This window comes from Pungitius pungitius, chromosome 1 (genome assembly GCF_949316345.1).
Source record: "Pungitius pungitius chromosome 1, fPunPun2.1, whole genome shotgun sequence".
NCBI lineage: Eukaryota > Metazoa > Chordata > Actinopteri > Perciformes > Gasterosteidae > Pungitius > Pungitius pungitius.
Window position 1 is genome coordinate 29531098 of NC_084900.1, and position 16439 is coordinate 29547536.

The 16439-nt window shown below is 43.8% G+C and overlaps 1 protein-coding gene across 2 annotated transcripts; it reads right to left on the reverse strand.

Moving 5' to 3' along the window:
* Positions 1 to 1972: 1972 nt before the first annotated feature.
* Positions 1973 to 15192, reverse strand: LOC119223236 (vasopressin V2 receptor-like). Of its 2 annotated transcripts, XM_037480419.2 has the most exons (7): positions 14774 to 15192; positions 13811 to 13884; positions 8425 to 8810; positions 6962 to 7207; positions 6595 to 6741; positions 5215 to 5794; positions 1973 to 4550 (listed from the first exon to the last, which is right to left on the reverse strand). In XM_037480419.2, the coding sequence occupies exons 3-7, from the start codon at positions 8806 to 8808 to the stop codon at positions 4348 to 4350; spliced, it is 1560 nt and encodes a 519-aa protein (XP_037336316.2). In that variant the 5' UTR covers positions 8809 to 8810; positions 13811 to 13884; positions 14774 to 15192; the 3' UTR covers positions 1973 to 4347. The 2 variants fall into 2 exon arrangements, with proteins under 2 accessions (XP_037336316.2, XP_037336315.2); XM_037480418.2 differs by lacking the exon at positions 13811 to 13884 and having other exon boundaries at positions 1974 to 4550.
* Between the last annotated feature and the right edge of the window lie 1247 nt (positions 15193 to 16439).

Below are 16439 nucleotides of genomic sequence, written 5' to 3' on the forward strand. Positions count from 1 at the left end.
GTCTATTTCTGTAGTTGGCCTGAATCAGTGTTTGGACACACTGTTCAGATCATGTAGTGCTGCTTTTTGACTACTAGAGCTGCACATCTGAAATGACTCACTGACTCCCATGAGACTCTTTGTGTACAGGTAACCTGATGTGCAGAGTGCACAAGTACCTTCTCATGTCTGCGCTGTAGCTTCGTCATCACAAACGCACACTTCCCGTGGTGCAAGCACGCTTTTGTCTCCCGTCGCCCCGGCGTGGATACAATAGAGCCGTCACAGACTTGGTAATTGTGTGAGAAATTTGCTGGAGCCATTCCGGACCCTCCCTCACGGAGTCCCCTATTAGGCTGTGGGACGAGGGGGACAAACAAACAGTGAAAGAAGGCAGATGTTCACTTCCTGTTGATGTTGCACTAATAGAGTCGCAATTTATTCTTTCAATGGCAGTGTTTTTCTGTATTATTACACAGGTTTTTTTTATCTCGATATACCAGTGAAACCTAGCACAGGTGCTTATTATTCTTAAAATCTTCATTATTACGTTACTTTAAGACAAATATTGGTCATGAGCCACGATCTGGGTTTGTTTTGTGTGTGCTGTGAAGCAGAGAAAAGCTGCTTGGACCGAGGTGTTTAAACCACCAGCAGCTGGAGGCAGATGTTGATGGACTTGGTGAGATTCAGCAACGTGGAACCTGACGTCACCCCAACGATCCTCACTGGCAGCGACGCTTTCTCCCCCGACAGCGAGCGTTGTTACTGCTTGTACTTCACTCGGAACTAATTCAACAAACTGATGGCAAGCTCAATAATCTGAAAAAAAGACTGTTTATGCTGGTTTCCGCTTTCTTACCCTACAACAACAGTTATTGTTATCGTACAGTGAGCCTTGTGAAACGACTGGCTTCTTCTTCTTGGACTGTGCTTAGAGTGGATTAACTCACTCACTCGGCTCCAAGCTTTTGAGTTATTTCCCTCTTCCAGTCCTTTAAGAGAATCATCAAATCTGTGCCTGTTGATGCAGTTGAAAGTCAGGAACCCGCCATATATGGGGAAATGCCCTTTTCCTCTTTCTTCTCCTCTATTATATTAGACATGATCTTGACTCTTCACGCTGCAGGTCAACCACTGCAATTGAGCTCCTTAAATGAATTGACATGCTCTGCTCAAAACTGGCGGTTTGCCTTAAAATGTAGGGACTTAAACAGGACCCGACACGTTACAACAAATTGTCGTAAATCCAGAGAAAAGCGTGTTCACTAAGCTCGCATGAAGAGGGTTTGATCGGGCACTGTCCACATGCCGGTTTATAGAGGGTCTTTGAGGTGTAAACACAACCCCCTTTAAGTAATGAAAACAAGGTGGGCGAAAGTGATGAAAGCCTTGATTCCCTTAGCTCAGGGGAATAACCGTTTCAAAATAAATAAAATTAGGTTTCTAACTGCTCCTAATAAAAACAAGTGTGGCTATATTTGGTTGAAAAAGAAAAAGGCTAAATGTAAGTGAATTCCCTGCTGCTGAAATGAGTGACAAATTGCCTGCGTCCTTTTCCTTTTGCTCCGTTAGCACAGACTAGCTGGTTTGTTAGTCGGTGCCTCTCTGTGTCTTGGAATGAGCTCCTCAGCAGCATCGGCAGTCATCAGGTCTGTTGGCTCGTGAGTTAAGCAATGCAGACACATTGCTCAGTGTACCAGGGCTTCTGGCTCCAGGTCTGATTAATCCCACTTTGGTCCGTCACTCTTCTGGGCGACTGGACGCACTCCTTTGCCTGACCCTAAATTGATTTGAAGGGAGACATTTAGCTTTTTTCCTGCCCTTGTGACAGTCACACAGACGAGTAATTTATTTCCTTTATACCCCCCCCACCCTCACAGCCGCGGGGCTCGGCCCCACTGTGATGAAGAAGTGACCTTGAGTTTAGACGTCATCCTTGCATCAGCTTGGAAACCATAAGCATCAGGACATTCAGCATAAACACACACACACACACACACACTCTGCAGGATTAAAAACGCACTGACCTAGCCTATGGACCTTCTATCATATGCTCTGACAGGAGGGAGGGGGCTGGTATCATAGTTCTTCTACCTTCAGGAAACAAGATTGAGTTAATGGAAAATTTTCTGCAATGATGCATTAGTATTTAGCGGCTTTTAAACTAATGGCTGTGCTGACAGAATAATGCAGAACTTAAGTGTGTGTGTGTGTGTGTGTGTGTATAGCCTCTATATCTTCAATCTGGAAGGATGGATTGATCTGAAATAAGCCCAATTCTTCATGAAAGAATCATCCTCTGACTTTCAAAGGTCAAAGGTCAAAATACATGAACTGCCCAAGTGTTTTGGAGAAGTTAATTGATGTCCTGACAGTACAAAGTTATACACAGAGCAGATTGTTTCCGCTGCCTGTTGTTTTGGCGCAGAATCAAAACGCTTGCTTCTGGGGAACAAATGCACAGAGCGTGAGCAGAGCACCAAAGCCTCCGCCGCAAGGAGGAAAAGGGTTCAATTAGAAAGAGCCCCTCTGTTGACCCAGGGGAGTACTCCTGGGTCTTAAAAGCTTCGTACTGTCCAGCAGGATAGAAACACCGCCTTGTTGTAAGAAAAAAAAAAAGAGATGCGCTTAACCAGCTCAAAAGGATTAAACAGCATTTTAAAATACCTATTTCCTGGAACATCTAATCGCAAACCAATAGTTTGACAAAGACAATTCTAATCTTATTTTACACACACAAATTAAAACATGTAGTAGCTTATACAACCATAATTTATTTAAAAAAAAACGAACATTACTATTATAAGTGTTTCATGCAGTTGAGGGGCATAATACATTACTTTGCACACAAAAATGTAATATAAAATTGTACATGAAAATAAGGCAATACAAGTAGCTAATAATATATATATATATATATATATACAGTATATTTAAACATATATTGTACATGTATGTCTGTTTGTATGTATTTTTCAAATATACAACAATAAATAAGATAAAAGAACACGTGGCTCTTGGTGTAACCAATGAGCCCATCTCAGAATAACATGGCTGACATCACCATTCGGAGCGAGGGAGGCCCCTCTAGAAACGGCTACTGACATTACAGGCACTTTGTTTGACTGGAAGAATTCTCACTGTTGATGTAACGTTTTTGTTAAACTGACATGCAGTGGTTTCTCTTTACACTTTATGTCTGCTTCATTTTAAGACTTCAATTTATTCTACAGTCAAGCTTTAAAAAAAAGTCTTTGGTGTAAGATCACACTGTTTTCTACTACGACCGATGATTTACATTCAACATTTATCTTACACAAAATGTGATATCTAATGTGCCCTACATATTCAATAAATATATTTTACATAGTTCATCAATGTACATGGTATGGTCTTTGTTTCCTTCCTGCGTCTTATCATGTTCTTGTTTTATATATTTAGAACAGCATGACATTTTGTAACAAGCACACTCACACAATTGGCTCCAGGTTGGTTGCACAAACATGGATTGTTCATTTTCATTCTTTTTAGATTCTATTGTTTCCTTTGTCACTTTGATCGTTTGCGTGCGAGTGCGTTTTTGTCTGCATTAGTATTTCTGCTCCTCGTGTAGCGTTTTGACCCAACTGCACCGCCCTAATGGGTGAATCTCCACCCAACAAATCACTCCATTTCCTTGCAACTGGATTCTCCCTGAGCAAATGTGAATTCGGCCTCAAGTATCCGCCTTTCAATCGATAACAAAGTTTGTTCACATTATTTGATTTCCTACTTCAGCCTTTGGACTGCCCCAGCTGTAACGTCCATGTCGTAACCTGTCTGTCCTCCGTCTCGCTCTCTCTTGCTGTCTGTATGCAGCTCTCTCCCTCTGCTGCTTTGCTGTCTCTACACCCACAGACCTGTCTGCTGCTTTGTACATTAGGCGTGCCATAAGGCTGTTAATGCAGCCAACCACCCTGTGCATTCCTTCTGCTCTGTCGGAGTAGGACATATGAATTTATGCAGAGGTTTCCGCTCAACTGCAGGTGAGGTTATAAAAAAAAAGCTTTACTTTCAAGGCCATTTTGCTTTGCAGATGCTGTCCCTGACATCCACTGTATACTCTACCGTGCTCTCATAAAAGGGTGTTGACATCCTCAATGATACCATTCCTCTCTGCTTGGGCGGAGAGGACCGTTGATTACAGATCAAGGGCTTGTTGACGGTGCAGCTGTCGCTTGTTGTTGATAACATCTGGTAGAGGTCAGCGCGCCGCATTGTCAGGCTGCGACGCTGTGGGTGGTGCTGGGGCCCGTCCTTCTAGCCGGCCCATGTGTACCAGTACATAACATGTGGCTTTGCGTGTTCGATCCTCATCAGTCTCTGTCAGTACAGGCTGTCCTTGGTGGTGGAGGTGTGTGTGGCAGTGGAGTCGTCAGGCAGGGAGCCTCGGCGGCCCGACTTTGACCGACACTGCAGCAGATTCTGCAGCTCTCTGGACACGCTGCTGGAGAAAGCGGTGTAGATCCACGGATTGGTGCACGAGTTCAGACTGGCCAGCAGCATCAGGATAGTGAAGGCCACTCCGGCTGAGGACACAAACACGCAGGTACGCGTGCAGGAACAAGAGTACATTTTTCTCTTGTATGAAACAAACGTAAATATGTTAAAATAACCATACGGTTTGATTGAAAAAACTAAACAAAACAATACACCAGGTTGCATGATCAGCATCATATGTTTGCTTAAAATCCCAACTCACACGTCCAAACCACACCTTAAGTCTCCACTCGGCTTCATCATAAGTGTCCAGTAAGCAAAACAGATGATGTTGGTGCGCCACACTGTACAGAAGCCAGGGATGTCAACCAGGGGGTTCTGGTTGACATCCAGGGACCTTGTATTGATTCACTGCAACGACCTCTGAGCTGGAGCTAAATGTCCTGAATACAGTCGGTATGAAGACTCACTGAGATGGACACCAGCATCAGAGTTAGTTGCTTTCAACTGGAGCCAATTGTTTGGCTTTGGTTTGTGGCTGCGCTAAAGTTTGGACATGCAAGATAATAAAAGATAGTATAAAGAGGATAAGTCTAATTAATAGGTGGCAATGGTTATAATCTAGTTCTGTTGGTGAATGTTTTCTGAGGTTGAATAGAATTCACAGGTCAAAGTAGCAATTTTGATCCTTTGCTCTTTGAAGTCAGGCGGGTATCGTCTAATAAGCGCTGCCCAACAACACGTGTGCCTTACCTTGGCCTGCAGGGTTGGGGTCCCACGCCGCCCAAAGCTGGACGATGAAGAAAGGCGACCAGCAGATAGTGTAGACCAGTACAATGACCAGGGTCATTCTCACCGTCTTGGACATGGCTTTGGTGATGCTCGGGGGCGGAGAGGCTGGAGGGGGGGAGCGGGTGTAGTCTATCGAGCAGCGGGGTGAGTCGGAGTCTGCCTCGTAGGGCGCGTACAAGCCCTCTGGGCCGCTCAGTGCCTGCTGTTGTGCAGGCAACGCTGTCGTCGTCGCATGTTCTCCGCGGCAGCTGTCACACGGGATGGCAGATGATCCACGGTCGTAGCACTCTCCGACTTGGCTGCTGTGAGCGTTGTTGTGAGGGTTGTTATTCAAACCCTTTAGGAACGGTGCTCGTCTGCCGTTCCTACCTCGCCCTCCGGATGCTCGCCTTCCCCTCTCCTTCTCCCTCTCCCGGGTCCGCTCGTCCTGCTTCTTGAAGATGTGGAAGCGGAAGAAGAACTCATTCTTCTTTAACTCAGCCGTCACCGCCCTCTCGGACTTAAGGTAGATGTTGTTGTGAATCTCTCTGAAGATTCTTATCTAAAAAGTCAAGAAATATTTTTAAGAATTCGCAGAGTGACAAAAGTGTGAAACAAGACAAACAATAAACCTAAAAACCCAAGGGCCTGAGAACTGTGTTGACTGCCATGTGCCAGATTCAGATGTTATCTTGTTTGTATTTTTGTCTTTAACAGGCAGAAAATTCAAAGAGGAACAATTTTGTGAGAAACTTAAGTATCAAGTATTACTGTATGTGTACATATTTGTAGCTAGTCTAAGTTTGAGGTTTGTTGCTGCGAACTGTTTCTCCTCTGACACTTTTTACTTTTGGCATTATCTCTATGAAGGCTTGATTTAGACACTGCAAAACTTTCAGAATGACCTCCTTCTGCACAAACTACATCGTACTTCAGTAACGGTGTCCTAATAGGCCTCTCAATTCGAAAAAAAAGGTCATGGATTCTTTTTTGGACTGATCCCTGGTATATTCCACTTCTAGGCGGGAGGTTCTGAGTAGGCAGATTTTCTGAGCAGCCGCCTCAGCAGAGGTTCTGCGAGCGCTGTGTTAATTAGGGTAAATAGCAGGACCCTGGATATATCTTTCCCTAAATAGAGCAGCAGGGCTGATGAGAGGCAGCCCAGAATGCCTACCCACCCTTGGTATGCTACATAACAACCACCCACAGTTCCTGACAGGCCACCCAAACAACGCCTGTCAAATGCATGAAGACAGGACAAAATGTAATTAATGCCACACGGGTATTTGTTACTGGATAATGTTCCTCTCAAACGTGTTCCCCTAGTGGTGGACTTGCTGGAGATTGAGAGGCATGTATTACCTGACAGATGGTAATGATAAGGGCAGGGATGACGAAGACAGCCACGGTCATCCAGGTGATGTAGGCCTTCAGCCCCCACGGCTCCGCAAAGTGACCCCAGCACTCAAACTCGCCAGTGCTCACTTCTGAGCGAGAGAATATGAACACCTGGTAGGCCACACAGAAGGACGGTGGTCAGCACACCCGCAGATATCACCGTCAGATTCATCTGCCATTTACCTGAACTGCATTGAACTCGCCAAGCTAAAAATAGAGCGACATCTTGAGTTCTACTACGGAGATCAGTGTGTGAACACCCCGCTATTTCCCCATGTGTCGTCGTGTTTGTGTAAGGTTTGGTTGGGACGGGCGTCCACCCGCTCCCTACCTGTGGTATGCTGAGGACAAGCGCCAAGCCCCAGGCCACCATGACAGGGGTGTTCCAGCGGGACATCGACCCCCCGCGGTAGGCCTGCAACGGGCAGCAGATGGCCTGGTGGCGGTCTACCGTCATGGCGACGATCATGTAGGGGGATGCAAACATGCCCACAATCTGCAAGTACTTGATGGTCCGGCACAGAATGTCGGGCCCCTGAAACCTCCCTGTGATGTCCCAAATCAGCTGTGGAAGAACCTGGGAAGACAGATGGATAAAGGGACCATTATAATAGCAGCTCTTAGAATACCGGCGCTTTTTCCTAGTGTTGTCTTAAGAAAGTCTGAAGGCCAGTCTGATGATACTGTTTTATCTATTCAAATCCCAGGAAAAGACCATAACAAGTAATACATTTATGCCAACAACCAAGTAGCAAAAGTATTGCTTGTGTACTCTAAAGCTGATATCAATGTTTACACAGACAAAACATTTCCTTTTTTTGCTGCCTTATGCATAAAAAAAAAAAAAAAAATCTAGCTGTTTTCATGAAGTGAAATAATTTAAAAAATAGTAACAAGAGATGTGTTCATGATTGGAATTTTTAACAAAAAGAAGGGTGTATGTAAGAAATGTAATTTACTCTCGGTGCTGTAGAAAAGTTGTTTTGATATACCAGAGCACAGTTTTTTAGTATTATTTCCTTTCCCTTTTACTTAATTACTTGATTTATAGTAGGCCCACTTCCTTCCTTTTGCCTGTGTAAAAGCAAAAGTCACATGAAAGAACGGACCCGCAGATAGCATCAGATCAAGAGAAGAAACGTCTGAGCATCTATCGAGAGGTCGTACTCCGGAAATGGTTGTAATAAATATTTGCGCTCTCGGGTGGTCAAGATGTCTGGTTGTTAAGGGCCAGCACTTCAAGTAAAATGAAACCACGCATCACATATTGCTTGCGATTGTATAAATGTTGCATCCACCTTAGATCATGAATGATTAAATGCATCACCCTCTGCAACCACGCTTAGTGACACTTGAGTGATGTTTGTGAACTGTGCATGAGGGGCACCCTGGTTTGGCTAAATGCTTGTATTTCATGTACATTTAATGCTTTCTACTTTTTGAATAGTACATAAATCCTATTTTTTTTACATTACAGCATGAATCCTAGTTAAAGAAGCAACTAGCCAAGAGAAGTAAATCCAGAGAAGTTTGGAATCAACCAATTAAAACAGATATTAGAATCCGCTAGAGTTGCATGAGTCATAAAACAATCCATGTAATGTAGCATCAAAGAAGACCTTTAGTTTATTTTGTATTTTTAAAGATTATTTTTGGAAGATCCTTTGACATTGTCTGGACCACCAGAACAAAGGATTCATCTCCTCTTTTCCGATTGCCTCCAGTTTGGCCTACCGCTTTGGTCCACATCTCACACTTTACACGTCATGTTCTAAAAGTAACCCATGAACTGACCTGAAAGACGGCCACGACCAGGTCGGCCACACACAGGTTGACCATGAACACGTGCATCGGTGCATTGTGCTTCCTCCTCCTGAGCAGCACCCACAGCACAAGGCAATTCCCCAGGGTGGTGAGAGCCAGCACCACCCCGAGAACTGCGATCTCTGCCCGAGCCAGGCCCAGGTCCCTCACCCTGGGTTGGGGCGAGGTGTAAGGCGTGGTGGTGGAACCGTTCTCAGAGAAGATCCCAAAAATCGATTCGCCGCCGTGAGAACTGTTGAGGGAGCTCAGCTCCGAGACAAACAGAGAAGAGGAGGAGAAGTTGTTGGTTCCCGTGGCGCCCACGGAGGAGAGGGCTAGCCCATCCCAGTCCGTGTCCACGCTGATGCTTCCCATCGCTGAAAGACAGACGGCGACGTGTTAAATGTGTGAAAAGGAATAAAACGGTTGTCGCATTCGTTTTTTCAACATCTTGCTCAAAATGGGCTCCAGGAGCCCAACTGGTGCTCGGTCACAAGACTGTCTACGCACACATTTTACCAGGCGCAGATTTTATTAAAACACAAAAAGGTGACTTAGTACCGAACAATCACCATATCAATGACATGCCTGAGCTTTTTATTACATTTCCTCCGGTTGTCCTCGGATTAGTCAGCTGAGAAAGCCTTCCTGATCATATCCCTCAGAACCTAAACCAAAAGACCTTTTATTTGAAATACTTGACTAATGACATGAGATGCATTCTTAATCACATTTTGGTCCATCTGTTCCATTTTCAGACTATAAATAGCTTGTTAGGCAATTCTATCAAATCTGACTGAAAGTAGCCAGAGGCTGTCCCAATCTTGCTGCCATGTAAATATTGTTGTGTTTTAATAAGTCTTCAGTGTTTGCATCTCTCAAAGCTTTCAGTTCTATTCGAAGCAACTCCAGAATTGTTTATTTTCTTTTTAATATTTTCTCAAGGTTGATTGACAGCTTTCCCCTCCATCCCCCCACTCTTATTCCTTCACCTCCGCTCTCATAATCGCTCCCATCCCATGCTTACCCCCTTACATTCCAGCTTTCCCCTGTTTTTGTTCAACACCCCCCCCCCCCCTCTTACTTTCTCTCATACATCCAGTCATTATTTTCTCCTCCAATTCTCACACTCTCTCTTGATCTCAATAAGCTTAACGTTTATTTTTCTTTGCTTATAAATAAATGTCTCAAAAGAACAGAAAGTGCGTCGGAATAAGAGGACGATTTAAGAAACAGAGTCCTGGGCCCTAGTGGGACGCCTCGCTCAGATAAATGGCAAGAGAAGAAAGTCCGGCAGGAAAAATTTAACAATGAGTTGCTGTGGGCAGCGGGGAAAACAAAAGCAGCACAGAAAAGGTAAAAGAATAGAGTTGTGGAAAGAGACGGTGGACAACTGTACTTTAAGGAGAGCTGTGTCCTGTCCCTTGACAAAGAGTGTGTCGTATGACAACGCATCTTTTGACTGATGTGCAAGGAGCGGTTAAGTATACAACTGTTACACTTTAAGAGGGGCTCGGAGAAGTTTGCAAATAGCAGGGAAACTATATTCATGGTATTGAGCAATTGAGTATGACTAACAATGCATTACAAGGTTGCACTCGCTGCTGCTCTGAGGACCAACGGACAATTTGTGAGTAATAGCAAACTCCCTGCTGGGTGTGAGAGATAACACGGCTGAACACATTGTCAAGCACTGCAAATAGGAATGTGTTCAGGTGAAACGGACGCCAAGCCAGGACAGCCGGACCTCAGCATCCACAATGGAAGTAGAGCGACAGTTTGAAGGAAGGGAATCGGAGACGAGCCATTTCTCCTAATTTAGAGGAAAAGTGCATCCGCGTTTCAATCTGCGTTGGATCAGTGTCTTTTTAGCAGTCTGATGAAATATTGGTCCTGTCCAAAGGTCCTTGGGTCAAGTAATCTTCTTTCTTAATGTCTGTTTGTTATTTTTTTCCTTTCTGATTATGGCTTCAGACAACGAGGCCTTTTTTCATCAAGGAATCTCCTTTGTGTTGGCCTCAGGAGCCTTGTGCCCCTCTCTGTAATTACAGCACAATTTATGAGAGGAGTCTTTGTGCTGCTGCAATCCTTTTATACAAACTATAAAGTCTCATTATGTTGCCAATATTTGCCGATTTAATACATTACATTTTCAAGAGCCTTTTAGCATAAGGTGTAATGACTTAGGGAGGAGATAGATATGCAGCCACACTATTATAGTAATGTTAATGTAATACCCCCAACGAAATTATTCAAAATAAAATAAAATGATTAATAACTGGTAGGAGAAACTCCCTGCAAATGTGTGACCTTTAATGAGGACGTGTGTGGGGCAGATAGACAAAGCATCTTTACTTCTACTCCTCTATTCAAGTATTGTTATGATTATGAATGAGCTTCTGAACTCCTGAAGGACACCAAATATTTTCTTCCTATATGCTCGAGCCTCATTTGCATTGCTCGTGCATCCGAGAAGTCAAGACGGATTGTCTTCGAGATGCTCAATGGCTCCACTTCCGGAGGCTCGGGCAAAGCTAATGATTCTGGCTCTGATGTTACGTGTCCTTTAACTGAGCGTACAGAGAGAGGTTAAATGTGGGACTGTGCTGGATGCAGTTTATGTATTCCTTTCCTTGTCTCTGAAAGTAGGTTCCACTTTGTTCTCTCATTAATAACCAAAAGCCCGGCGAAGCTTTCCTATCGGTCTGATTGAGTTGCTGTAGAGCCCAAATGATTCCATCTCTCCTTGCTGGGCCGCAGACATTGCTTTTACTTGTTGGTACTGTGCAGTAGCTTCCTCTTGTTATTTTAAGGCATTTACTTTGATTAATGACTGTGTTGTTTCCTCTCTTGCGTTCCTCTGCAAAGAGAAGCCAGTGTTCAACCTTCCTCTTTAATGTCCTCTCCATCCTGCAACCGCGTTACCCTACACAGGACGACTGCCTCAGGGAGGACCCAAAAAGGTCATTAAAGAGCGCCACTAAACGTTATAGCTGCCCAGCGTTCGCATCCTTCAGCATCTCGATCCTCTTTTCTCCCTGTTAACACGTGTTTTGGTCATTCCCTTTGAAGAACTACGTCATGTTCCAGCTATGCCGAGATATAGAAACCATCCTGAAGTAACTGGGTAACAAATCTTTTCATGAGACACATTTTTAGGCTGCGAAAATCAATAGTCTGTTATAATGAATGACGCATTTGGCTATTTTTTCCATGGGACTAATAATAGAACTACCCTAGTGTGGAGGTTGCTGAGCATACACCTCATTTGATATAAGATAATTTTATGTGATGATTTAACTGGTTTAAGTCCTAAGCTAACAGACAATAACTGCATGTTTGCATTTAGCAACATTTGTTTTACAAATGAAGGTTATGCAAATGAAGAGCATCATTACTATTTGTTTTACATTAATATCTTCATGACATGGAATTAAAAAAAGACAGGCCTGAAACATATATTCTGCCACAGTTAAAATCAAACCAGATGTTACATCTGTCATTGTTGCATTATTGATGCGTGATGGTGCCGTTGAGCACAGATTGAGGGCAGTGGATATCGGAAATGGTACACAAATACAAGTAACACAAAAGCAAAGCGCTTCACAAGTAAAGCATAAGGGAAGAAAATCCACTGCAGTGATGATGTAAACTACGATCACCAATTGCATGTCTTTAGTTTTGTCTTCACACCTCTTGCTTGGCAGGGAAATCATACCTCGTATTTTTGTATGCACTCAAGCAGGTTTTACAGCTAATCAGTTGCTAACATGAAATGATTGTGGCATCAGTGGTAGATAAATGTACCCTGGGTGCAAAAGTCCAAACTCAAAGACAGATCCTTCCCTTCCTTGCCTGTCTTGTGCATGCATGTCAGTCTCCTGAGTAGTTGCCTTAGACCAGGTTTAACTCAATCTGACAAATGAGGACCTTTCGGTCCTCATTAGCAGCCCAGTGTAAACTTATACAAGCATGTCGCTAATTTCCCCTTTCAACCTGCGCTGCTTCCTATTTCTTCTCCATAAAGATCATTTCTCAATAAGCCATCGACTCAATTTTCTCTCCTGTCCAAACCAAAGCACCATCTCATGTCAATAAGGATAAAAAATGTTTTCCCTTTGGATTTCAATTCCAATTGTCATGAATTGACATTAGCACCAGCAATCCAGATTTAAATAGCCTGGTCCAATCTGCTAATTATCGGATGGAAATTAAATGAAACATAATGCTGAACGTGTGATATTCTCCATTCATTTCTGCTTTTATTGGGGTGGCAGGAGAGTTAATTTACATACCAATCAATAGATTCTCACGCAACAAAGGTGAGTCATGTGGTGCCACACGGAGGGCTATGCTGCACTTCATCATAAGGCAGCTATGACCTGCATATCATTAGATTAGATCCCCATTGGTGCTCTCACATGCAAATATACTGGATGAGTCGATTCAAATACCCCCTAAATACTCATGCATTTCAATTGGTTGCTGCTGCACTTGTTAATTCACAGCTCTGTATCTATGATGTATTCCTCTTTTTTTGAGTGCATCACTCAGGTTCTACCCTCCTGGCTGCAGCCCATGTGAGTCATAACAGTAAACACTTGTTTCTTTGCGGTCTTGCAGAAACAACTCATTAAATGTTAATCATGTGGAGGCGCACCTCATTGCACATGCTGATGCACTCATTACTTGCCCGCATTTCAACTGTGAGCTTTTGTATTGACTAACATCGGACATGAGTTTATTTCCAAAATTCTCCAGCCGGTGGACTGACATCATCTCGGTCTTGTGTGGCAGGAGGCACGAGTCCTGTTATCAGCACTAATAAAGACTGTTCTTGTTATGTATCATTAACCAGAACACTGTGAGTGACCCAAAGAAAATAAAAACAAAGTATTGCTCCAAGAAGAAATGAAAACAGGCTTGAAGGTTTCCTGCTGATATGGGTTACATTCGGCTACCCGATGAACTGATTCCCAGTTGGAGACCAAACTAAATTGACAGTGATGATAACGATGATGATTTTTCTCTGATGGGGGTTACAATCAAGGGAAGAAAACATTCCTCCCAACAGGGACTCTCAGAGAGAAACCGTGAAAGAGCCATTTCTTTAAATTGTTTCGTTGCCATTAGTGGGACTGCCAAGACACATCCGTGTCCGCCTGAGATACGGGCTACCACATCATTTTAATGTGCACCTTACAAACACCTTTGTGTGCACCATAAACACACGGATGGCCCGAGGCCACAAATCTCCTTTTAATTGTCTTGGATCCTAAAATGCGGGCACAACACACAAATGCAAGCAGAAAAATGCCACAAACCCACATAAGAAAAACAAAGAGCACCCCAAGGTGAGCAGATTGTTGCCGCTCACCTTGTTGTCAGTGCACGTCAAGCCTTTGCACACGTGTCCTTTTCTCCTGGTGTGTTCTGTGCTTGTCTCGATGACTCAGGGAACAAAGCATTCAGAGCCGTCACCTTTATTGCCCATTAACTTAACATGAGCTATCAGATCACATGAACAACCCTGCGATTCCCTCGTGCCTTCTGGAATCCACGGACAGAACTTAGGGGGCCACATGCATTTTCAATTAGGCGTGGCCATAAAATATTATATATTATATTATATAACTATAAAGTACACCCAAAACAGACTGTATGTTACCACACTGACAAATACACAGGCTATTGTGAGTTCCACAGCTTTGTTAAAAGCTTTGAAGCGATTCATTTATATTGTCAAATCAACGTAATGAGATATTCGATCGTTTTAAATAAATAGATGACTATACTCAGAAAATATAAATATAATCAATCTATAAGCTGAACGAGCTTATTTTCTTGCAAATTGTTTATGTAAATGTTCCCTAATGAATTGTCAATCAATTTATTCACTTGCCAAAACGGCAAGCCATGTCATGCCATATCTGCACACCATTCAATTTTATGAATGATGAACATTTCTTTCTTTTTTTTAAGAGCAAGAATAATGCAGAACACTGCTATTATAGGAGTACAAATGTTGCACCATTCAGACTAATCAGAATAAGGATACTGATGATGACAGCATGACAAATGAGTGAAAATATTTTAAAACTATTTATAAAATTCTGAATACAGGGCTGTCAAGAAACTCATGCAGATGACCTAGATTGATAAGTAAACTTCGAATTTCCTCACAATGTGAGCAGGTTTCATTGCCTGCACAGTTCTGGGTTTTAAAGTGTTTTCAATTAGAATTAGAATTTTTGTATGATTTGCATTTATATTACTTAAGGTACAATAGTATTGGTATTCAAATCCAACCATCACGACAAAGTAAATTGAAAGCACTCACTTATGATCCTGTTGAGTGGTGCAGCTCTGTCACACAAAGCATTCAGAATTCCTCCCAAACATTCACATCGCTGTCAGTCCACGTGCCTCCGCGCGCCGTGATGTCAGCTGGCTCCTGAATGAATGCGTCTTCATCAAAGGCAGGTAGTTTGTGTTCGCTCTTCCTGGGACAAACAAGTGCTGCAAGGACTGCTTAAGTCCTTCGTGTGGCTCCTGAGTGTATCCTCCTCCCTCCGTCTGGGTTCAGAAGTGTGTGTCAGAGTAATCCGTTGGATAGCCCTGCGTGTCCCAGGTCCTTGCGCGGCACGTTGCGCTCTCGCAATGTGCTGTGCCTCCAGCAGCACCACCGGCAGATATGAATCTGAGCTCCGTCGGCTCCTACTTGCCCCTCCCTCACACTATCCCCTCCTACTCGGATAACCAGCCTGTCCACTAGAGGACTGAGGGTGGAGTGTGGACCATGGGTGGAGAGAGGCTGTTAAAGATACCTATGAAGGGTACCAGGGAGAGGGAGGTGGACAGTGTGACTGAGTACTGGCTACATCGCTGTGTGCACATGGTGTATCTGTGTATCTTAACATATATGTGTGCAAGCGTGTTTATTCAGAATTCTGCCTTGTCTTGCTATCTCTTGCCTTCCATCTCCTTTGTTGTTGGAGTACAAAGGCCAGCGCACTTCCACCTTTCCAGGAATGCCGATTGGCTGAGTCAGCTGGCCAGAGGACGGTCACGCCCTCAGTGTGCAAACAGAGCAGGGAAGGTTAGACCAACAAAAATGCTGCCTTTTAGTTTGAATGTCTAAGCACCCTGACTCTCAACCTCAACAATTGGCATGCATAGGTGCACAGTGTGTGAGAATCTGTCAATTCATGCATACGCAAGCACACTCTCAACTGCACACACTTTGAACACACACAAGAATCCAAGCAAGCAGGGGAATGTTTGCCAATCGAAGCACATTTATTTCAACAAGTAAATTATACCTTCCTCCTGACTTTTTTCCTACAAAAATGCCAAACTGCATTTTATTGACATCTTACAAGTATTATATCATTCCCATTCAGTAGCACCTGGCAGCGTCACACCCACAGACAGCATGCTGTACTCATCAGTCACTCTCGGGCCTGTTTATACCAAAGCCAATGATTCTCGGGCCAGCAGAGACCGGCGTGTCCCATGAGGTCAGAAAACCTGGCGGTCTTCCGAAGCGCAGCCAGGTTCACATCTGATGTCTACCTCAGTTGAACCGTCCTGTCCTACCGCTGAGGAGGCGCGGCCGTAAGCTCCCTGAGAGTCACACTAATGTGATTATCCCGGCTCCTCTGGTCTTAGAGGACGTTTTGTCACAAAGGGGTAAAGCAGCAAAATTACCCCGACAATCCACATAGTGGCAATGACCATTGACAAGCAAGAGAAGAGAGAGGGGTCACCAAGAGAGAAGGCATTCATTATGTGGATGATAAAATCACGTTGAATGTGTGACAGAGAGATAATGAATAGTTGGCTCAGAGTTTATGGAAATTCAAACTTTATCCAGGAACACCCACCATTACTATCATCTATCACCAAGTAGGGCGTCCCTTCAGCTGCCGTGCAGCACTAGACTTTTGAGACCTCAAAATAACTTAATCCATGACGAGCTTTTCCTCAGAGGCTTCTGGTTTGAC